The following is a 24,981-nucleotide window of genomic DNA, read 5'->3' on the forward strand; positions in this document are numbered from 1 at the left end:
TTTCTATATAACGAACGGTACTCTATCGCTTTACTCGCTCGCAATTAGACGTAACACATACATTTTAACGGCATTTCACTGGTATCTACTAGCCGGTATTTTTCAAAGGTATTTAACTGAAAAACTATATTGGCCAAGCATGAAACGCTGCTTACGCCATCAGAAAGAGTTGATCTGCTGAAAGCTGTTCTAAGTCGTTCATGTTAAAAAACTGATTCAGCCCTGAAAAGAGACAAAACAAACTTTCACAAATTTTAGAAAGCTCCAAAACGTTTCGACAAAACTTTTACAAAAAAATTGCATGTCTCACCTTGATGGAAATAGAATATTACCGCTTAAAACAAAAAATTCTAATTAAGAATCTAAATTAGTCTGCTGCAATTTAACCCAACAAGCTAGCTAGCTTGATTGATCACAACAGTAGTGGCCACTGCTAATGCTTCAACGTTTGAAAATATGGAGATCTGACCATCTGCAACTTCTAATTCTGTAATGGTAATAACACAAACAAAAAAACCAATGAAAAATATGGATCATCAGATTTATTTTGACTCAGAACTTGCCATCGAAAGCACAACTCAATGAAAAAGAAATAAACTTGAACGATATAGCTTATAAGGTTTGATTGGAAATTAAGCTGATCTAATTTTTGGAAAGTTGAAAAAGTCTTGTTTGCACCAATTGTGATCATTCTTCCAAAATGTAATTTTTTTGCTGATTTTGAACCTTCAAACAGAAAAAAAACTAAAATTACCATCCAGCTTGCAGTTTAATCTGCATAACTTGTAAGAAACTAAGCCGACATAATGTCAACTGAAACCGGGAGAAAATTTCATGGAAAAAATGCAATACACCTTTTTATTGTTTCGAACTTTTCTTAGCCGTTATTAAGGCAAACCGCTTTGGTTAATCAGCAAACCATTGTTGATTATTACCACTTCTATTTCTGTCACAGGACAAAGTAGTTTTCGGGGAAAAAGTAGAATAACCGATTACAATACCCATTCTAACCGTAGGTGTAAAAAATGACATTAGCGCTTAATATGGCCATTTTCATTTTGTCATTGAGTCGTTTTTCCGTATTGATTAATTTCTTTGGTTTTCGGAAGAAAATCACACTAAAAATGAGACGTTTGAAAACTAATGAAGCCGCTATAAAATGTCAAGCTTGATAATTGTGAATGAATTTTAAATGTATTAGGGTGAAAGCTTTCCTCCAAAACAGAATTTCAATAGAATAAACATTTTGTTTCGAGTCAGTATTTACCTTCGATCTTCGTTGGAACGTGTAGTGCAAATGCAGGGATGAGAAGGAGAGAGAGGGGGAGGGGCTGAACACTTTTCTAGAGTGGGATGAAGTCACCAGAAACCACTCGGGGTGGTCATTGATCGAATGGGAAGCCATCAACATGCCCTGCACCTGAAAACCAAATGATTCAAAAGAATATACCAGTTTCGATTTATTTTCATGCAAAATTTAGGTTGCTCTATTTTAATATTTCTAAATTTTTTACCTGCACTTATTTTTTTAATCTTTGCTCTAGCATAAAAACAAATGCTCGTCATAGCGATAAAAAGTTTTTATCAGGATCTGCGTGTATAATAGTACCATATAGCAACCGTTTGGGTGGCGAGGTTCAACTCTTAATGAGGAGCGTCCAACCCCCATCCCCATTGACGAATTAATTTTGCTAAGAGTAAGTGAAGTTACAAAAATTTGATGAAGACATTTTGCTTATGGTATGTGTGGACTAGTATGAGCGTCCATGAAGCCATGAAAAGATTAGATATTATGACTTGCTTGTTGCATGTGGTATGTATGGACATGTCTCAATGTCCATGAAGCCATGACTAGAGTGCACTGTTGGGTGTCGAAAGGGAAGTGGGAGGTGTCCATGTCACATTTGGTCCTCACAAGAACAGGCACAGTCCACGACACCACACCCATCCAGTTCACTCTAAACATCAATCTCTTTTACGAGTGTTAGGTAAAATTTTGAGCGGGTCATTTATAATAGAAAAAACCATTATCTCACAAAGTATCAATTATTACAAAATTGCCAGTTTAGGTTCCGATCGAAAATGAGTACAATTGATGCTTTGATAACCATAGTAGAAGAAGTGCGTCAATATTGCAACTCTAAGACCAAGATGATACAGTGCACATTCATTGAATTTAAGCAAGCCTTTAATACAGCTGACCACGCGGCTTTACACGAAAAATGTGACACAATGGGATCCGTGTTGAACTTTCTGAAATCCCATTAAAAATTGAAAAAACGTAGCCACTAAAGCCAACCGATCTCAAAAAAAATTGTAAATTATGGAGTACCAGAGTACCACAGGGATCCATATATTAGGCCAGCTTCTGTTCATTGATTATAAAACTGATATTAGACTAGAAAAAGTGAAAGTAATCTGAATTTTTATCAGACGAAACTGTCACAAAAACAAAAACTAGAAATAGTGAATTAACCGTAATATATAAGGAAACGTTGGATATAATTGATCAGAAAACAACAAAAATGATAATATCTAAGAAGAGCAGCGGGATTTCAGACCTAAAAATGAATGGAATAGCTATCGAAGAGAAACAATCGTTCCATTAGTAAAGTTTTATGATTGATTTTGTGGTATGTATTACAGGTTGAGGAAAATTCTATATAAAAATCAATTATTAAAAGCATATAACGTTCAAGTGAAACCCGTTTTACAGTACGGAGTTTTGGCTTATGGGCCAAAATACAAAATAAATTAGAAAGAGTTGAATTTAAAATCAAACTACTTTTGACACAGAGGCCAAGTGGTTATAAAAAACATAAGTCGAAACTTTTTTAAAATTTGAAAAAAAAACTAGTTGAACTCATGTCTCGATTTTCGTTTGCCTCGATGAAAAACAACTGGGGTTAGCTAAAGATAGATGTACGTGCTTGATACTAAATGAATTGGCTATACTGATACGGCACGAAAAATATAACTTCAAGAATTGGCCGTTGCCCAGAACCTTAACTGTTTCTCTAATAATAAAAGTGATAGGAGTAACCAATTTTAGGACTACTAATTTTAAAAGTAGTTACTATTTCTCTTCCACAAAATAATGGAGTTACCGCTTCTGCAGAAACAATAATTGCCACCGGGTCTTTCAATTGATTGTGTAGTTTCGAAAAAAAACTGTGAAATTTTCTACAAAACGGCCCAAAAATCTATAAAACTGTCAAAAATGTTTTCAAATCATTGAATTTTTTTTTCAAATAGCAGGTTATTTTAGCTCAAGCAGAAAATATTCCCCAAACCAGAATTCTTAAATGAACACACCCTGAGAACTGGCACAGTGGTTTTCACATAAAGTCGAAAAGTTTCCAAAAAAATTGTTTCAAAGTTTCACAATTTTGACGTGTGTAAAGGTCTTATAATTTTTTATAGGAAACGATCATTGTCAATTTTGAATGTAGGCTCTTAAGAACCTCTTGTTTCGATTAAACTATGATATCAGACTTGACACCAAAAATCGGTCAACAAATCAGATTTGACTATTCCGATAGTTTAGTCAAATTTTTGATAATAAATCAGTTTCCGGCATCCCACTGTTTGAAGTGAACTCAAAAACTCAGATATGGTAGAAAAGTGTTTGTGAAGATCTAAAAAATTTAAAAAAACGGTCAAAAAGTCAATAAATCGACCTTTTCTGAGGGTAATAAATTTTTGAGTATAAAAAACTTTGCGATGGCCGCTAATGCAGCAGCTCTTTTTAATAACTGTTATTTCCAATGAGCGCACCATATTAGATTTGAGAGTTTCGTTTTTGAAAAGAGTCTAACAGATCCACAAATTGATCAAAAATCAATTATTTGACTATTCCGAGGGCAATAAAATTATGTGTAAAAAACTTGGGCGTAGTCGCTAATGCCAGGAGTTTTTTTTAAAACCATTGTATTCATTTGAATCAGAAACTCAAATTTTGGAGAGGCTGTTCTTAAGAAAACCAAAAAGTTGACAAAATGGGTCAAAAATTACCCCATATACTTTTTTGAGGACTGTAGACAGAGGGATCAAGTACAAAGAGGCTCTCGGGTAGTATACAGGCCGACAAGAGAGTATGCGCTCTTTCAATTTAGACCTTTTTCAAAATTAATAGAGGTTTTTGAGAGAAATTAAATCTTTTTCAAAAAATTTGGAAGTTGTTTCCATATAAAAAAACAGAAGCTTCAACAAACCGATTGATAAATATATAACCAACTTGAAAAGGGGAGTGTTAAAAATGTGTTTCCTTTGAAACTACCTAAAATCAAGTAAAAAATCCGATGATCAATAGGTCGAAATATTTCGGGCCGAGGAACTTTTTTTAGCGAAACAAAAATAAGAAACACGATGTCAGGGTAGAGAGAATAAAAAATTGTACGAGTCAGTCAAACGCTGAAAGTAAATTTAAAGAAAAGTAGCAGCAGAAAACTGATTCTAGGATGTGGCCAATAAGCGAGCGACAGATTAGCAGACCAATAAATGGCTAACAATTTTTTAAAAATAGAAAATTTCCCGTTTGAAAAAAGTCATAGTTAGTTTCGAACCAAGAAACTTTGCCGTCCAGGCACATTCGTTACCTGGAGGCTAAGTTGGCCGGGAACACACAAAAAACTGTCTTTACTATGAGCCAGGATACAAAGGATTTTGTTTAAAAAAGTTGTTAAACCGAAAAGAATCTATAATCCACTTTGATAACGCTTGTCCATCGCAAGCGTTAAAAATATATGTTTTAAGGGAAGAAACGATAGCATTGAAGCAATAGCAATAAGACAAAAACTAAAAATGTTAAATCGTAAAAAAAATTATTCTTATAATTCAGGCAGCTCTAATTGAAAAGAAAAAGAGAATACGTTTTTTCAGTATAAAATTTTCAGCTAGGCAGATACATGTGCATTCAAAGGGTAATCAAAAAAATCATTAACTGTTAGATATTTAAAAAATTTCAGTTTCTTTTTAAGAAACTACCCAGACTTTGTACCGTGGATTCAGGGCTGCACAAAAAACTATATACAAATTGTCAATCAGTGGGAGTTTTGGGATAATTTCACTCTAGGAAATATCAACTGGTTGAACTCATTTTTTTTAGTAAAAAATAGATAAGAAAATTTGCTGTCAAGGTTTGACTGCAAATTTATTTTTTGTAACTTCTATTCAAAAATGAATCCACGGTACAAAATCTGGGTAGTTTCTTAAAACGAAACTGAATTTTTTTTATATCTAACAGTTATTGAATTTTTTTGATAACCCTTTGAATGCACAGGTATCTGCCTAGCTGAAACTTTTATACTGAAAAAACGTGTTCTCTCTTTTTTTCAATTAGAACTACCTGAATTATACGAATAACTTCTTTACGATTTAACATTTTTAGTTTTTGTCTTATTGCTATTGCTTCAATGCTATCGTTTCTTCTCTTAAAACATATAATTTTAACGCTTGCGATTGACAAGCGTTATCAAAGTGGATTATAGATTTTTTTCGGGTTAACAACTTTTTTAAACAAAATCTTTTGTATTCTGGTTCATAGTAAAGACAGTTTTTTGTGTGTTCCCGGCCAACTTAGCCTGCAGGTAACGAATGTGTCTGGACGGCAAAGTTTCTTGGTTCGAATCTGACTATGACTTTTTTCAAACGGGAAATTTCCTATTTCAGTTGATATTTCAAGTTATTGTGTTTTTGCTTCAATGCTCTCGTTTCTTTTCTTAAAGCAGATAATTTTGACGCTTGCGAATAGTAAGCATTATCAAAGTGGATTATTGATTCTTTCCGGCTTAAGAACTTTTTAAACAAAACCACTTGAAACAGAATCATCTTGGTTCATAGTAAAAACAAATTTGAGAAATATTGTGAGATTGTTCAGCAAAAAATTTTGAGGTTGTTCAGCGAAAAATGGATGACATAAATTTATACCAAAGGGGTGACCCTTTCATTTGGTTGTTAATGTAATAAATTTTACAGTTAATGGAATCTACTTTGCAAAAAATTAATTATAATGATGATTCTAATCGAATATCTTCATATCCCTTTCAAAATGGATGAGCAAAAACATCGCAAGCTTGAAATGATTTTTTTCAAAAACTTAAGAAAAAATTGAAAACATAGAAAAATTGTTTTTAGACCAATTTTCTCGTACATTGTCATGAACAGATTGTAATTGGTCGGCAAAGTGAATTGTTCCTTTTTAAACTCCCAAATTTTTCAGCCAACCTGGCGTGTATCAGAGATACTTCTTTGATGAACTCGAAGTTCTGGATTGAGTTGATGAACCCAACATCCGGCACCCAGATCCGAGTGGGAGCCAATCTGATGAATCGGATCCCCTTGTATTGGCTCACATCCCAAACCAGATTATCATCACGCCAGGAGAGATAGACCCAAGCAAGAAGCACTAGCTGGAAAGACAAGTTGAAACTATAAATCGTGGTTGAGATTAAACTTGAGATTTTTTTGCGTTTGAATACTATAATTTAGAGATTTACAAACAATTTAGAGTTTTACATTTACACAAATTTCCGTCACGTGAACAATAATAAGATTTTCTTACTCTAAGAAAGTAACTTTGCAATACCGTTAAAAACCTAAATTAGGTCATAAATACGTTCCCTTAAAAATCTATTTGCGAGGCAATCTCTAGCGAAATGTCCAAAGCAATTTCTAGCGACTCATGCATACTTTCAGTCCAGTAGTTAAAATGCTTCTTTTGATTTGATTAACCTGTTTTTAGATTTTTTGAACATTTTGCTACTAACTTTTACAAACTGACGAGCTATTTTAAAAAAATTGAAGTACTCAAGCTAAAATTCAAAAGTGAAAAAATAATTTTTAATTCTGCAAAAAATGAAAACAGAAGATGCAAGATGAACAAAGTGGAAAGTATTTGAAAATTTTTTAAAAGATTTTAACTTTGGAAAAAATAATAGGCATATATGTCATGCAGATAATCATAATCAATTGTTTTCAAGGACGGTTTGTTAAACTGATTACTTAGTATAATTCAACTAGCAAGCACCGATCTTGAACGTGTACTGAAGGCTTAATAGCCTGTCAAAAAACGCCGAATGATAACTTTCCTTAAATTGATCCTAGTAAACTTTTATCAATGAATGTAATTTAACTGTTTTCTTACAAACGAAAAACTTTTAAAAATTCACAATAGAAAGTTTCACCAGAAAAAATTTCTAAAAATATACAAAACAACTAGAAATCAAAACAATCACCAAAAAAAACGTGTAAACACTTCAGAGTTTATCAAATAAGTATCTCTTAAATAGAAAAAATTAATTATCAAGCTTTGATTTTCAATGTTGATACAAGTTTGTAATATCGAAGGAATAAATTTTGCAAACGCAATTTTAGAGTATTCGGCCTCAAATCTTTTTGTAATTTTTTACAGTGAAGCGATCTTTACTTCGAATTATTTGGAGATGAAACCATTAACGAAGTTGCAGGTGCGCTCAGATCTTAAAAATTTTGCAAACAACTTGAGTAACTCTTAAGCAAAGAATTCGAAAGTAAAGCGATTTTTTTCTTTTAATCTAATTATTATCACTATTCAAGCTTTCTGGATTTATTGATAAAACTCAACAAAAAAAATTTGTTGTCCTTGCAACTTGAACAGAGTAGTTTTGTTTGGAGGTTCATCAATAAGGATTCCATGTTGGTACCGCGGCTGAACGAAAATTTTGAAGGTTTTCATCAACCGTTTTTTCGCATAGAATTTTTTTTGTGGAAAATAAAACTGAGATAAAATTGTTTGACTTCCTGAATACTGCGGGGTTAATTTGTGGGGTTAAAATTATTTTTTCTTAATATATATATATATATATATATATATATATATATAAAATCGGACTTCCTGCTGGTTATTGTGAAATCAGTTTTTAATTTCGCCAAAATTATTTTGTTAGCATTGATTCATTTTGTAATTTCAACTAGGTCTCTTAAAATAAATCTTCATTTTTCAGTTTGCCGTTTCAATATGTATCATCTTCTATAGAAAAATCATTTAGGTAACTTTAACAGTGTCTTTTAAATCACTAGCTTAAAAAGGAAAAAGTAAAGGTCCTAATACTGAACCCTAATGCATTCCGCAATTTAAGCTTTCAATACTAGAACCTTGATTTTCAAAGACTACATTTTTTTATCAGACATTCAAGATTTTAACAAGTCATGCACTTTGCTCGGCAAGCAGGTGTGTAAAATGTTTGTAGTAGAATGGAGTGAGTAACTGCATCGAATGCTTTTGATAAATCAAAAAAATAGCTTATCATTGCAATATCATTGCTCTTGCCTGTAATTACAATCTAAAAGACTTTCACTAATTTCAATTATTGCATCAAATGTAGACCTTTTTTGATATCAAAATTGCTCAAGTTTTAATTAGTGAACAAAAAACAAGACAAGATGCGTCAAAAATCAACAACAAATTTTGGATCAGATACCGAGAATTGAAATTGTTCCCAGCGCAACACAAACCAGATTACAGGAAAATAGGTCGATACTTGCGACGGATAACTTTTTAAGCTTCTTTTCAAAATCACGAAATTTCAGTATAAAATTTTTGCTTAAAAAAGACATCTCCGAGCAAGGAAATTTGCAGTATAGTTAATACGAATCGTTCATTGGTGGCATTAAACAACGCTGTATAAAAAACTAAGATAAATCGATTCAAGCCAAATCAACTTTAATAGTCCCTAAATTTGTAGCTTTGCATGCTGCATTAGATTTAAGCAACAGTTTATTTTCGATATTTTGTTTCACCTGTATAAAACTTTTGTACTAACAACGCTCAAAAAACTTGGGCTGAGAAAAAAAACATTTCAAGTCTCATAATTCAAAAACGAAACAATTTTAACTGAGAGAAACAAAATAAATCACTTTATGGGGATTTATAAGACTATCCATAAAAAATGGAAAAAAATTATCTTCAGAAACAGAATTTGATTTTTGGCAAATCAATTGTAATCATAAGCAGTCAAGTATACCGAATCCGCCACATGGAACCATTGTTGTCCCGCTCAATTTTTCCTTTCTAGCCAAAAAAAAACAAGTCGAGTTCAAGTAAATAAACTCCCAAGTTTGACCAAGAATGTTAAATGAACAGACAAGTGATTCTAGACAGATTAAGCTCAAGTTAGGCTAAGCACTTGATGAAAATCTGGTCGCAGTTGAGCAAAATTTTAACACAAGTAGCTGATCACTCAATGACACTTCGGACTTCGGAATCAAAAACTGGTTTCAATACGGCTAGCAGTCATGATCAGGGGCAGATGATCAGGGTCATGATCAGTTTTGAAAAAAAAACGGGCTAGAAAAGCGTTTCAGGGGGACCCATTGGGTCGACAGGGGGTGTCGAATTCCTAAACCAGAGCGTCTGCCCCCCCCTCCCCCTAAATCCGCTTGTGGTCATGATGGATCTTCAGGTGTCAAGTAAATACTCAAATAATGGCTAAACACGAATTGATACACAAAAGTAAAAAGAAGGTTTGCATCAATTATGATACAACGCAAGGACAGCATTGAAGGCTGGTGAGAAAAAAATAGGCGGTAAAAACAAAATTTAAAAAAAAGTTTAACCAAAAAAAAAAATTCCGAAAAACAGTCAAGAAATACAATAAACAGCATTAAAAGTCTTTATTTTTTTACCGAGCGGCCATTTGACGGACAATGCATTCATTGAGCCAAAAAAAACTGCTCTAAGCTGCTCATTGAGTCTGAAACAAAAAAGCTATTAAAAACTGTTTAGATACATTTATCTTGAGCAATTAAGCATTAAAACATCGAGTTTTTGCAATACAAACTACCAGATTTTTAACCGTTCATTTTTGCGATTGAAGCATTAAAAATGAAGGCTACTAGGCCGAAAATATTTAGGACGGCTGAAGCTCTGAATAAAAAACACTAGAAGAAATTATATAAAGTCAGGGCTATTAAGTTTTATAAACTACAGGAGACAACAGAAACACTTGCAGCTAAGACAAAAATGCAAAAGGCGCGGGAAATTTCTACAAAGTAGCAACTTAGCCGACAAGACATAAGCAGACAAACAGAACTCCAACATTTTATTTTAACCGAAAACAAAAAAAATCAATTGCATACATACAGAAAAAAAAAACAAGATCCGGCCGCGACTCGAACTCCAGACCTGAAGTTAGAGACAGAACCGCGTTATCTCTAGGCTAAATGAGAAGCAGTCTCGAAGTTGCCAAGATTCATTTATGACGTAACTTCAATTTCAAGTTTAGGGGTAAGAAAAGTTGTTTATGTGAAAAAGTCTAATACCCGATTAGAAGACACTTCCGTTCTAAAAAAAAATCAGTTAGGATTTGGCAAGTGGTTGAGGCAATCCAACAGCAGATAATAGCAGATAAGCATTTTTTGAAAATATCGCAGCAAAATTTTGTAAAATATGGCCGATCAGATAGGAAACTTTAACCCAAAAACTGTTACCACCAAAAAATTGCATGAAATTTAGTCCTACGAAAAAAATTTTTTTTTCCTGCAAGCGTTCTTTTAAAACAACTATTACAATGAAATTTAACCAAGCTGAGTACCAATTGACGAGAACACAAACCAAAAAAAGTTCTAATCATGCTGTCACTTATTTGGTTATGCTCTCGAAGATCCAGAACAGATCTGATACAAGCATCCCTCAAAGAAATTTTGGCAAAACCGCTCAAATTAGAAAAAAAACGTTGATAAAACTTGATAGCCAAAAGCGCTAAATCAATACCCAAAAAACTCGTACTCAACAAAAAATATAAATTCAAACTTTCCTCAAGGCACGTTATATTACATGGTGATAAATTGTGGAAGATTCATTTTCTGAATTCACAAATCATCAGCAATTCAGACTGCAACACACGAAAAAGCAATGGTAAACACAATATATTGATATAAAACGGTTGCATTCCAAATCACTTCAAACGGCAAAGATCAGATATGGGCTGCAGATGAGTAACAACTTTCAATTTCTCTGACATTTTTTTCAATCAATAGAAGCAGATACAGGATTGTGATTCCACAACATCGCTAATTCTGGCTGTAGATAGGTTCTTTAGTGAGCTACTGGCCTAACAGAATAGGAAGTACAAAACTTATCTAAGAATTCTGTTTCGTCCAGCCAATTGATATTGATGCAAAATTTCCACGCCACAAAATGGGAAAAGGAACATCTAGCACATTCAAGATTTAATAACACACCAATCAGAATCAAAATACTAATGAACATCACTAATTGATTTAAGAAAAAGCAAATTTTCCGTGTATTCCCCTTAAACTGATTCAGTACGGTGTCTTTTGTCCTTAACTGCATCGTATTTGATAATCTTCAACTGTAAAACGATGGCGCATGCGGAAACTTTGGTTTCTCCTTGTTGAGAAATGAAAAAGAAAGATTTTCTGCAAATCGAACAACTGTTCCAAAGAGAAGTCGGAGCAGCAGAAATACCAGAATCGCATATAGCGAAATTCTTGCAGGTACGTTTACGAGACAATGCGCTGCATTTTTTACCGACTCTGCCATAAAAAAACAGTGACAACGATCCGTAGAGGCTCGCAGCCTTAGAAGATCATTTCTACCATCTTGCGTTTAACCAACTAAAATGTTCACGTCCTGGTGTTAGAGCAACTTCGTTCTAACCCCAAAAAAACATAGTTAAATATTTCTTTGTGAGCCTAACAAAAAATTGCAACAAGCGTACCTAACACTAGTTTTGCCACCCGCAGCCCCAATTAACGGTGCATCAGCCATTGTTAAAAAAAGCAGCACAATTCCTGCAGATTTTGCTTGAAGACAAAAAATAGTAAACTAAGTAAATGACAACATAGATGAGCAAATCAAACGATTGTTCACAAAAAGAGTGTCAGAATAGTTGAGATCGAAATTAATGGAGCAGCCATCTGCTATAAGCGTCCAAAAACTGTGTAATTTATCAAAAAGTTCAAATCACGATTCGTGAGACTTGCCGGAAAAAAGACTGCCCGGAAAACGGTTTCAACGAAATCAAGGACAAAATATCAAAACATTTAATACACGCTCTTACAAAAATTGTCTCAAATCAAGAGCAATTGGAACGCAATTTCAACACAATAAGATCTCAAAAAGCTGATTACCCTCAAAAAGTTCGGATTACCCTTCAGAACAACATCAAAACAACACAAATTAGAATGCTCTGTTTAGTGGTAATGAACATTACCCAAATGAATGGTTTGATCCACAAAAAAATTGGCAGATGCAAACGAAAAAAGCAAATCAGTTTGGATCCGGCAAAAGAAAGTTTATTTTTTGAACAAAATGACCAATTACAGCTCAGCGCTATTCTCAGTATTACAACATCAGCAGTACCCAAACAAGCAGTACCCAAAAACTGTTACCACCAAAAAATTGCATGAAATTTAGTCCTACGAAAAAAAATTTTTTTTCCTGCAAGCGTTCTTTTAAAACAACTATTACAATGAAATTTAACCAAGCTGAGTACCAATTGACGAGAGCACAAAGCAAAAAAAGTTCTAATCATGCTGTCACTTATTTGGTTATGCTCTCGAAGATCCAGAACAGATCTGATACAAGCATCCCTCAAAGAAATTTTGGCAAAACCGCTCAAATTAGAAAAAAAACGTTAATAAAACTTGATAGCCAAAAGCGCTAAACCAATACCCAAAAAACTCGTACTCAACAAAAAATATAAATTCAAACTTTCCTCAAGGCACGTTATATTACATGGTGATAAATTGTGGAAGATTCATTTTCTGAATTCACAAATCATCAGCAATTCAGACTGCAACACACGAAAAAGCAATGGTAAACACAATATATTGATATAAAACGGTTGCATTCCAAATCACTTCAAACGGCAAAGATCAGATATGGGCTGCAGATGAGTAACAACTTTCAATTTCTCTGACATTTTTTTCAATCAATAGAAGCAGATACAGGATTGTGATTCCACAACATCGCTAATTCTGGCTGTAGATAGGTTCTTTAGTGAGCTACTGGCCTAACAGAATAGGAAGTACAAAACTTATCTAAGAATTCTGTTTCGTCCAGCCAATTGATATTGATGCAAAATTTCCACGCCACAAAATGGGAAAAGGAGCATCTAGCACATTCAAGATTTAATAACACACCAATCAGAATCAAAATACTAATGAACATCACTAATTGATTTAAGAAAAAGCAAATTTTCCGTGTATTCCCCTTAAACTGATTCAGTACGGTGTCTTTTGTCCTTAACTGCATCGTATTTGATAATATTCAACTGTAAAACGATGGCGCATGCGGAAACTTTGGTTTCTCCTTGTTGAGAAATGAAAAAGAAAGATTTTCTGCAAATCGAACAACTGTTCCAAAGAGAAGTCGGAGCAGCAGAAATACCAGAATCGCATATAGCGAAATTCTTGCAGGTACGTTTACGAGACAATGCGCTGCATTTTTTACCGACTCTGCCATAAAAAAACAGTGACAACGATCCGTACAGGCTCGCAGCCTTAGAAGATCATTTCTACCATCTTGCGTTTAACCAACTAAAATGTTCACGTCCTGGTGTTAGAGCAACTTCGTTCTAACCCCAAAAAAACATAGTTAAATATTTCTATGTGAGCCTAACAAAAAATTGCAACAAGCGTACCTAACACTAGTTTTGCCACCCGCAGCCCCAATTAACGGTACATCAGCCATTGTTAAAAAAAGCAGCACAATTCCTGCAGATTTTGCTTGAAGACAAAAAATAGTAAACTAAGTAAATGACAACATAGATGAGCAAATCAAACGATTGTTCACAAAAAGAGTGTCAGAATAGTTGAGATCGAAATTAATGGAGCAGCCATCTGCTATAAGCGTCCAAAAACTGTGTAATTTATCAAAAAGTTCAAATCACGATTCGTGAGACTTGCCGGAAAAAAGACTGCCCGGAAAACGGTTTCAACGAAATCAAGGACAAAATATCAAAACATTTAATACACGCTCTTACAAAAATTGTCTCAAATCAAGAGCAATTGGAACGCAATTTCAACACAATAAGATCTCAAAAAGCTGATTACCCTCAAAAAGTTCGGATTACCCTTCAGAACAACATCAAAACAACACAAATTAGAATGCTCTGTTTAGTGGTAATGAACATTACCCAAATGAATGGTTTGATCCACAAAAAAATTGGCAGATGCAAACGAAAAAAGCAAATCAGTTTGGATCCGGCAAAAGAAAGTTTATTTTTTGAACAAAATGACCAATTACAGCTCAGCGCTATTCTCAGTGGCACAACATCAGCAGTACCCAAACAAGCAGCAAAATCAGCAAGTTTTGCAAACTCAACTAGCACAGATACAGCAACCAGCGAATTACCGGCAGCCACAACACAAAGTCTTGCCAATCAGATACCACAAATAGAAACTCACAATCTCAGCTGACCTTTTGTACCAATGATCAGAGCATCAGCTAAATCTTGCGACGTTTGTTCAAAACTTAAACTACACGGCAACTCAATGCTGATGGCGTCAGAAACCACAATGAAACGGTAAATTGTTATCTTTTTTAATTGAGCCAAAAAAAAATTAAAAGACCACTGAGTCAGCCCTCAAATAATCCAAATCACATAAACCACCTCATCAATCAGTCCAGCACGAATTTAAAACCGACATTTAAGCAATAATTCCCGCCTAAGTAACAGTTTTAACTTACCTCAAAATACGCTAAAGAGAGTTTGAGAAGATCTAAAAGACAAAACACTTAAATTCTGCCCTCTCAAACAAAAAGAACCAAAATGCAAGAGAATCTATCCATCTCCCACTTTTAATCCCAGGTGGCCGAATTCACTTTTCCATATAAATCCAATATAAAAATTTTTTCTGACTTTTTAAAAAGAAGTTACAACCTTTGATTCTAAGTAAATGGTTTATTCCTTTCTTGCGACACAAAGTTTGATTATTCACAGTAAAAAGCAGTATATATTTTGTCAAAATTTGGTGTTTTTTTCTGACTACTGTATAACTATCAGAAGAAAAAGTTCATCCACCCAGGAAGATGTTTTTTTGTGAGGTAGTGTAACATCACTGCTTGATGTCACGCTTTCCTTATACGCTGATTTATAAAAATAGATATAATAATTCATCTTGCTCATAATTTGAGCTCAATCAAACTATTTTTCTTAACTATTTTACTTGAGTTACTTAATTCCAATCAATGGCAGATTTAACCCAGCTGAGCACCAATTGATGAGAACACAAGCATAAAAAATTACTCAAGCATTTAAATTACTCTAATAACCCAGCAATTGACACCACTTTTTGTTCTTCCTCCTCCTTTCTCCTCAAATTGAAAGTCATAGTGTTCCCCTTCCAAAAAAGAATGGCGAAAAATAAAGAAAATTGAAAGCCGTAATTATATGTTTTGCAACCTTCAATTTTCAGAACAGTGGCAAAGCAGAGCTTTCCACTACATGCGTTACCATACAAACATAGCATAGCTTGCAACTAAAAACATAATTAGCCGCGTCAACTAAATCTATAGAAACATTTTTCGAGGGGAAAGTGAGCCAATAAAACGTGCGAAAACTCCCGTTGAGTCGAAAGAAAATTGCTCAACTAAGCGAACAACAGTAAACAGACAAACATAGCCAACTAACAGTTGGAAACGATTAATGAACGTAAGTAAACACTTGAAAAAATCTCAACTTTCCAATTTAAAAAAAAATAGATGCCCTTTAAGCTCCAAATTCCCAGAACAATTTTTGATTGGGGTTTTTTTGATAACATGAAACCAACTAGAGAATTTTGGACTAATAGGTAAAGTTTTTTGTTTCCGCAGGTTCTTAATTGGGGATTGCTATTTACGTCAATTTCAGCAAATGAATTTCAAGGAACTCAAAAAGAGCATATATACCTAAAGACATTCATAAATGCATCAATATGTATGAATGCCCATCAGTAGTTAATTGAGCATTTTAAGGCTTTTACAGAAAAAAATAACAAAAAATTCAGCAAGACCTATAGAAAGGTTTTTACTACATTCATTCCTCTTAAGCAAAAATCCATTAAGTGATTTGAAACAGATTTTTTTTGAAAAATTTGTTTTGGACCTATTTCGAGCCTACGATTTTTTCCGTGTCAGTCGTAATCGCTAGCCCTAGACCAACCGTCCCAGTAAACTACGAAATTTAAATTTATGAGAAGCCAAACTATAAACTAATGATTAATTTGGTTTTGTTCTGCAATTTAGTGACCCAATAAATCATTCTGCTTTGATAAGGTTTTCTAATCGCAAGCGTACGAAGGTACCAACTTTTGAAAAAAAAAAACAATTTTTATTTAACTTAAACATAGCCAACTGAGAGTTGGAAAAGAGCAATGAACGCAAGGAAAATAAAAAAAAAACTGACTTGGTTTTTGCAAAAAGCTTCAACTTTTGAATTTCGAAGAAAAAGTAGATGATTTGAAAGCTCTTTGAATTTGTAGAACATTTTATGATGGACAGTTTTTGATAAAACCAACCATTTCGAGAAAACTGGATCCATAGGTAACACTTGTTTCACTGGGACTACTGATAATTCATTTCGATTTTTGAAATTAGAAGTCGGTCACATTTTCGTGACCTTTACACTTTTGCTGCTCGATAGTGGAGTTTGCCTTCCTTTTACATAGAGCCGAAGTTGTACTTCGATTGCACAAGCAATAATATGACCGAAAACGCTCCTGGGAAAAACTGAATGAGTAGAACTTTGAGTCTACAAAACTTCATAAGTGACGTACCCGAATTATGAGTCTACATAATTGCTAAGTGACGCAAGCCAATTAAGACACATTAGCAGTAACACTTTCAAAACGATGAAAACGACACATTTTTTTGCAACAATTGGATCGCAACAATATTTGCGTTTTAGGTTGGGAAAAAAGAAAGTTCATACCATAACACAAGCTATGCTTTTGTAAACAATGCAAATGCACTGAAACTAAAAAGAAATCTTAATTCAAACCGCGAAATTGAGCGTGAACAATATTTTTAAGGCTTTTCCTGAAAAAAAAATCACCAAGACCTATATAAAAATACTCACTACGTTCATTACTCTTACAAATAGCGTATACTTTTATGTTTTTCTACATAACCTGCAGAAGATTACAAAAACGGTTTTTTGACAGCGTGCCTATATTCAATCGCATTAGAATTATTTGCGCTTTAAGTTCACAACTTAATTAGAAAAAAGAATTATGTGTCAAACAATGCCTGTCGCAAAATAATGAAATCTGGTTCAATTTGAGAAACTAATCCACCGTCTAATGCTCCCCCCCCCCCTATGCTTTGGGATCACTAAGTGAAGTTTCAGTTTCAATCAGAATAAGCAAATTCTTGTTAATATTTCATACTTACCTGGTGTAAGTTAACATCAACACTGACAATCTGAGACAATGTAATAGCGACATGGACATCTATCTGCTCCGATTGATTTAAAGTGGGTTTCGCTATTGAGGCGTAGCCACTCATCAAATTTTCGCTTAGAATTTGATACAGTGGTCGTCTGTTCTGGCCATAATACTTCATTTGTCGCTTTGTTAAATGCGAATTAGTGATATTTAAATTATCAAAAATTTCCAACTCTTTTGAATTCAACAATAAATTCATTGCGGAATGAAGAAATATCAAACTAAGATATTTCATGGTCAGAGAAATTGCACTTGGGTGCATTCAAAACATTACACCGCATAGTTAATGAGTACGCAAAAATATTATTTCTTAGTTTCTGAATTCTTAAACAAAGTTTGTTATATTATTTATATAAGACGCTCCTAACTCTTACTGCTGTTCCAGACAGCTTTAGGCTTCCAGACAGCTTTAGACTTCCACGAAACTTTAAGAGTGCTATTAAGGTTCGTTATTGACACTGAAATCTTTTTGACAACCACAAACTGTTGTTTCAAATCAAAGGCAGCAGCTTGACTTAGATACGGTTGTCAATTTTTTTTTCGCATAGCCAATGTTTATTTTTTGGCACCTTCGGTTGTCAATGTTTATTTTTTGGCACCTTCGGTTTCGATTATGTCTTTAACGCTACAGATAAAAAACGGAACAAAACTTCTGATGTAAAGAAATTTTCTGTTCCATCAAAAATGAAAACAAATAAGTCAAGTCTGTGAGTTCAAATGTTCTAAGTAAAACTTGTGTCTTCTATTTTCTGCAGCTTTTATTTCTTCAGATTTATTGATGTAGACTTGATTCAAGTAGAGCAGAGATCCAGACATTGTGCCCAAAATAGTTCCCAGAAGGGACCCCACAAACATGCCTTTCACTCCCATAGTCATTCTGTACAAAGTACCACCAATGCAGCCACCTAAAATAAAGAAACACAAAACTTTACGGTTGCTATAAAAGAAGCGAAATTACACTTCGGCACTTATCGAAAACCTTGGAAAATGTCAATTTCGTAGGTGATTTTCGCTTTATATAGTAACTCGAAAATGTTTTATATAGTAACTCGACATGCTATCAAAAAACCGTAAAGGTGCCATCAAAAGTAGCACCAATATTTACGACTTAGGTTAGAAAAATATACAGTCGTACTATTGCACAAACGCTCACTTAAGTTCCTTAGAGTAAACTTTTTCAAATCGAATATTCGTTTTTCAAACTTAGCCGTGGTTGGGCGTGGATAGCCAAAATTTTCTGCAAATCGACAAATTGTAATAAGCCACAATGCATAACAGTAAACTGAGCGTAAAAGCTCAATTAACAGGCACTATACTTCTAATGTAAGCGCAGATGAGCAAGCATTCGCTACTTGCAAAGCCTTGTTACGAATTGCGACGAAGCATAAAACCAAAAACCACCAGTAAAAAGAAACACCATGAAAAAGAAAAAAGCCAGGAAAATGTGATGTTGACAAAGAGACGTTTAATTTTCCAAGTTTTCCGCTATTATAATAACCCTAACAAACCTATTGAATAATGTGATAATCTGTAATCATCGGTGTAAATCCAGAGCAGGCTCTGAGTTGCAAGGACGGAAGACACCAGAAATGACACTCGCCATCCGAATCTGAAGCCATACTTGAAGAAAGCTCTGAATTGAGCAGAGTGCCAATCCCTCACCGACTGCACTCTGTGGGCGTAGACTGCCTGCTCGTTCAATCTCTTAAAGCTTTCGCCAGCTTGGTGCGCTCTTAGTCCACCTTAAAAACTAATATGCTATCAAAACTTAGTTGAAGGTTGAAAGAGTAAATACTTCCATATACGAGAAAAATCAGCAATAAAAAGCAAAAAAAAAACGCATGAAAAATGAAAAAAAAAAAGGAAACTCAACTTAAAAAGCAATTGCGAAAATTAGAATTGCTCCGAATTTCAAAGAAAAAACGGAATAGTTAAGCTCGACACTGTGTCTTTATTCCGACTAATTTCAGCAAAATAACTTCGATGAAGATATCAACATCTTAAGTTAAAATAAAAAAAACTGTACCCCATAAATTTTAGATAATTTCTGCGGGTTTCAAAATGGCCTATTTTGCTAAGCTTTTCGAAACTATAGACCGCTATAAGTGCAAAGGATTAATTGACGAATGAATTGAGGCAAGCTAATTGGTCCCATTAAATAACTTTTCACAAGACTCAAGTTAACCACTTTTGATTTGAGAAAAATCAGATCAAGAAGACAAACACCGGGGTTAAAATTTCATTCATTGAGAAATTACTAAGCGGCATTTAAGCCAAACACTGAAATAGATGCCCGTTAGGCTGAAAAGAGATTTGTCATAAAAAATTTTCAGATCGAATTCCCCTGAATCACAACAGCTTCAATTTATTTTTTTACCATCAAACGACGTAATATGACTCAATTATAACTTTTTAACCAAGTCGAAACTTTTAAGACGACAAAAATAATGAACAGAAACAGTACATATCATTATTTGCATATTTACAAATTAATAATATGAATCAAAACAAATTTCAACTTTGTACACAGAGGCGAAGCTTACCTTGCAGCACTTGCGATACACAATCAAGCTCCAAAAATCAAAAGATAATGTGTCTTAAACGAAAACTAAAAAACATGAACGAATTTTGTTGAAAAAATCGTAAGCTCAAAAATCGGAAAAATTTTATTGTAATTGTTATAGAAGTCAATTACCTTCAAAACAAAAGAAGTATTTGGGCTTAACTTCACCATTTCTTTCTCATAACCAATCGATGAAAACGATAAAACTTTTCGGTAAAAAAATTGAAATAAAATAATTCCTAAATGTACTCAAAAACAGTTCATTAAAACTTGCAACCAAACAAACTGCATATCAAATAAAAACAATCGGATATAAAGGCCCAATCCACTATAGTATAAGATCAAAATGAAAAAAAAAACGAGAAAAACAAAATAACACATGAATGCAAAAATACTAACATTTGACACAAAAAAACTTGCAGAAAACCTGAAAAAAACTCAGAAAGCCTATGAAAAAAACGCAATTACTTCAAGAATTATCAATTATGAAATTTAAACGCAACGGTAAAAGAGCTAGATCACAAAAAAATCATCCGAAAAAACGCCAAAACTGGAAATGAAAAAATATGGAAGGTTTTTCAAACATTTCAGCCAGAAAGAACCACACGCCTAAATCTCGTGCAAAACTTGCCACCATATTCCTTTGTAGACAAAAAACTCGGGTCAAACCGGCAAAAAAAACAACCTGGAAATGTATCAATTTTTTTGACAAATTCAAACAATACGTTAAACCATCAACTTGAATCGATTTTCAAATAAAACTGCTCAAACCTAAAACACGTAACACTAATTTAACCTACAACTAGTTTCACGCACTTATAGAACAAAAAAATTAGAACTAAATTTGCCGTCATGAAAATGAAGAAAAAAGTATCAAAAAATCTACCAAAAACTTACAGAATTAATTACACGGCAAGTAAGCCGACAAAAATTGAGTCGAAATCAATAAAGCCGACAAAAAATGAACTTAAACCTAGATATCTTTTTCAGCTGTTAAACAATTCTCACTTCAGACGTTGAAGCCAGCTTTTGAATTACAGCTGTTAGACGTGCATCCTGAGTAGAAATAGAGATACATTTGGAGATGACCGTATTTCAGACATCCTGTGCACAAAGTTGTTTACGGGAAAAAGGTATAGTACCCGATTGTAATACCCTTGCTTATCTCAAGGGTAATAAAAACAGCTTTAATCAGAACAAAATTCCCTGCTTTAGAAAGTGGTGGGACGATCGAAAAAAGCCGACAAACAATGGTCTGGCAATATGAAAAAAATGACTTCCGGTTAAAATCAAACCATCCGCCTAAGTAATCCCAAACTGGGTCTTTACATGGGATAAAACGAAACCGACTAAACTAATCAACGACTTAAGAATTAATAAAACTCGAATTGTGATGTCTGGATTCCACACTTGGCTAAGAATAAGAGTAAAAGGACACGGGTATAACAATGGTATAATCCAGTCAATGCTACAACAATGCAAATCGCAATCATGAGTACAGCCCTTGATTATTTATTTTTCTCCATCCAAGTCTGGATTGAATTAAACATCTCAAATTGTTAATCTTCACACTCCCGTAATTTTGCAAAAATGATCACAGGTTAAATATCTTTCCAATTTACGCCCAGGACATCAATTGCTTTCAGATGGTTGAAAAGGCGCAAAAATCTCCAAGAACTAATTAAACTTGCTTGAAATTAAAATTTCAGGTTTCAAATAAAGCATAATTAAGCTGTTGTAAGCCTGCTCGCTCGCTTTTTTTTCTCAAAAATGAAATAAAATCAAAATTTTGAACCAGTTTCTCTCGATACTGAACATCTTTGTTTGTTTTTTCTCGCACATTCATGTCTTACAGCTCCTGTTGGCATGCACTTACAAGAACCGGTAGCACCAGTGAATGAAATTTTTGCTAAATTATAGACACCTGTGACAACCCAGCGAGGTTACTTGCACTGGAGGCTTTACATGTGTCGCGGAGGCAGCCGGCCCTGAAGCAGCGGGAAGAGTACCGGCAACGCCACCTCACTCCAAAGATGTGATGCTTTTGGATACATGTTCTAGTCCCTGACAAGCTTGTTCCTATTCATTCATTTGTTTTTGTTTAACTCATTGTCTGCAGTTTCTATCTACTAGTGGACGATGTTACCACATTTTCAGAAGAATGTTATTCCTGATGATGCAACTTTACGTCACGAAAGCACTTGAATAAGGTACGCACTGATTGCACTTGTGATTTATCTCGATACCGAGAAAAATTTTTTATGTCGTTCGGATCACGACTGGAGGGGCTTCAATTTGATATATCACTCGACCCATTCCGATGATTATTTGTGGTACCTGATTTTGCGTGAAAAAAGGAGAAAAAACTAAAACACACCCGAATACAAAGTTCTTCCACAATTTTTAAATGGTCGGAACAAAACAATGACTTCTTTTGTAACTCTGATGGCATGGCGGCGGTGAACAAAATCTATCGTTCCAATAAACTTTTGAAAAACAGACTTCAAGAAAGGGTGGAGATTGTTAAGTAGATTAAATAAGTCAAATAAGTCAAATTTTTGACCAATAAGAAAGCAGCAAAATTATTATTCTGAATCGAAAGCGCGTGCTTATTTACTTTTATTTATAGATGTGGCATTCGACCAGAATTGCGCTTAAAATGCATGACAAAAAGAATTTTCACCTGGAGCAGTTTAGAGGGAGAATTGACTGTTTCAAAAAAATAACGGTCTTATTGGGCAAAATGAACAAACTGGGAGAGGTCGATTTTGACTGACATGGAGAATTTTAAAAATTCGTTTGTAAAGACACGTGACTATTTTGATTTTCGCGAATACAGAAAAAGCGCAAAAATCATAACAACATATTTCGCCAGTCGAAATAAGAACGACGATTTTCGCGAGAAAAACGGACAGCAGATAAAAATTTACAGTCAAAGATATTAGCGGAAGAGCATTCCGAATTGTAACGCTTGTGCAGCTACAATCGTTACGGAGTAGTTCCCGAGAACAACAAGACAGCTCTTCGACCGGATTCAAGAATCTGGAAGGGTCTTGGGAAAAGACTTGGGACTCAATTTTAACAACTTTTAGCTTCCTGGTATGTCCTGAATTGAATTAAATAACATCAAATTCGTTTTCAGATAATGAGAATCTAGGAGTTGAGGGAAAGGGTTGATCCATCTCCGATGGATATGATGAGTTTCATCTACTGAACAAAAACAATAGCAATATGATAATAAGTAGTAGCCCTGTTTTTAGGAGTGATCTCGTGGTCTAAGGAAACTGAGACCCAGCCAACAGCTCACTATTTCTGCATATTAGTAATTTAATTTGCGCGATTTGGCCGATAGCCTTAAATAGTAACGACTTTCTCGACCCGATGTTAATGGACCACACATTGCACTGGCTTTGGTAGAGACGGTTAAAAGCATGTGAAGCTGTGTTTAGACGCTAGCCAGTCGCGAATTAAATAAAAAGAGCAATCGTTCCATTTGAGAGATGTAATTTAGTTTTTTTTTCAGCGACTATCAGAAGACACAATTCGTTCTAAAACCTTAGTTTTGCATGCAACATTTTCCTAACACAGGTCGATTGCTTTTTTAACTTAAATTTGTCTGTCCGAATTTTATGCAAATTATAGAGGGGTGAAAACTCTTTTAAAAATACCATTGTAGGGTTAATTTAAAAGATACCCGATTTATTTAAATTAAAATTTACCGAACCAAATAACCCGCTGCTAAGAGTAAAAGCCACTGCTGCAGGAACATAAACTTCTCTCAGCTCAAATAGTCTTCTGTAAGCATTCTCTGTCGAGGCAGCTAACTTCGAATACAACCGTAACTTTTCGTTTCCAGTAAGTTCTCTGATGATTTTTTGATCATCAAGGCTTAAGTCCAAAGACTCGTGGGTCATTTCGTTTGGCGGTAATTAACTTGAAGCCATCATTTTCATATCATCATTTTGGGGCATAAAGTTCTGGAAAACAAATAGCTTTAAAAAGCTGACAGTTTCTGTGGTCTTTTTAAAAAGCACCAGGGGACGCGGATTTTTATGAAAATCACTTTGTTGCGAGAATAAGTTTGTGAACGAATAAAAGTGTAAGTCGTGACAGAATCTGTCGTGACAGGAGATCCGTCCATCATTCCTACCGCAAGCGATAGTCAGAAGGCCAGTAGGACAGGCCAAGTTGGGCACCTACAAGCAGACGCGACACAGGGAGGCTAGGGCGGTATCTGAGGGCAGCTTGTTATTATTAGGAGTGGGCAGCAAGAATCATGTGGAAGCCGAGACCTTTAACGGGTCCACTTGGTTCCTCAAAAAGTGGACTTTACCAACACGATAGGACTCAAAGGACGGTTGCTGCAATGGATGTGGGAGCATTTCGAGAGAAGATTCGATGACTCCAACACCTGTAGCTGGAAAATTCTGTGCAACTGTACCCGAAACAACTGCAGAAATATGTCTAACTAACTGAACTGAAACTGTGGGGGGAAACCCCTTGCGTACGCTAAATTCATATTATTATTATTATTAAGCCAAGCAACGTCGTAGGGCAGAGAGAGCGACTCATGCCCAGCCTGCTTGGGCCAATCTGGGAGAGACAAGAAAGTGTTGTAGTTGGCCTTATCGGGTTTTTCTCTGAAAAATTCTTCAGTAAAAGCGGATGGAATAGCGCTTCAGGACTATAAACAGAAATCATTAGAGGCACGAAGGAACTCCGGGGTATCGGTGATGCCGCATTCCGTGAGAGACGAGACCAAATGAGCTGACTGACACGAACTAAGACAGGCAAGGGTGTGTTGGTAGCGTACTTGCCGAACGCCAAGCCCACTATCATTGACCGACGTGTAGGACCATGGCAGATCAAGAACAGGTGAGCTAACTATGGCAGAAAGAGCATTGTGGTGGAGTTCATCAAATACTTGCAGGGAAGCTACGACAAACATCAACGTTGTATCGATGATAATTTTTTCTCCACCAGATTTT

At 34.7% G+C, this 24,981-nt stretch overlaps 2 protein-coding genes across 2 annotated transcripts; both read right to left on the minus strand.

Moving 5' to 3' along the window:
* Positions 1–216: 216 nt before the first annotated feature.
* LOC134848787 (acetylcholine receptor subunit alpha-type acr-16-like) lies at positions 217–17,548 on the minus strand. Its single transcript, XM_063866298.1, has 5 exons — positions 17,378–17,548; positions 6,226–6,410; positions 1,802–1,958; positions 1,268–1,420; positions 217–222 (listed from the first exon to the last, which is right to left on the minus strand). The coding sequence occupies exons 1-5, from the start codon at positions 17,546–17,548 to the stop codon at positions 217–219; spliced, it is 672 nt and encodes a 223-aa protein (XP_063722368.1).
* Positions 17,549–18,099: 551 nt separating this feature from the next.
* On the minus strand, positions 18,100–23,998 carry LOC134847952 (complex I assembly factor TIMMDC1, mitochondrial-like). Its single transcript, XM_063865254.1, has 3 exons — positions 23,718–23,998; positions 18,939–19,172; positions 18,100–18,335 (listed from the first exon to the last, which is right to left on the minus strand). The coding sequence occupies exons 1-3, from the start codon at positions 23,905–23,907 to the stop codon at positions 18,130–18,132; spliced, it is 630 nt and encodes a 209-aa protein (XP_063721324.1). The 5' UTR covers positions 23,908–23,998; the 3' UTR covers positions 18,100–18,129.
* Between the last annotated feature and the right edge of the window lie 983 nt (positions 23,999–24,981).

This window comes from Symsagittifera roscoffensis, chromosome 6 (assembly GCF_963678635.1).
Source record: "Symsagittifera roscoffensis chromosome 6, txSymRosc1.1, whole genome shotgun sequence".
Classification (NCBI taxonomy): domain Eukaryota; kingdom Metazoa; phylum Xenacoelomorpha; order Acoela; family Convolutidae; genus Symsagittifera; species Symsagittifera roscoffensis.

Bases quoted from the DNA above. Each gene is read 5' to 3' on its own strand.
- LOC134847952 (XM_063865254.1), bottom strand. From the start codon at position 23,907: ATGACCCACGAGTCTTTGGACTTAAGCCTTGATGATCAAAAAATCATC. The intron at 19,173-23,717 runs GTTCGGTAAATT...TTAGTTTTTAAG, and splicing joins TCTTAGCAGCGGGTTATTTG to GTGGACTAAGAGCGCACCAA. The intron at 18,336-18,938 runs GTTTGTTAGGGT...TCTTTATTTTAG, and splicing joins ATTATCACATTATTCAATAG to GTGGCTGCATTGGTGGTACT.
- LOC134848787 (XM_063866298.1), bottom strand. From the start codon at position 17,548: ATGAAGTATTATGGCCAGAACAGACGACCACTGTATCAAATTCTAAGC. The intron at 1,959-6,225 runs GTTGGCTGAAAA...ATTGATGTTTAG, and splicing joins GTATCTCTGATACACGCCAG to AGTGAACTGGATGGGTGTGG. The intron at 1,421-1,801 runs GCAAGTCATAAT...TTTGGTTTTCAG, and splicing joins ATACATACCACATGCAACAA to GTGCAGGGCATGTTGATGGC.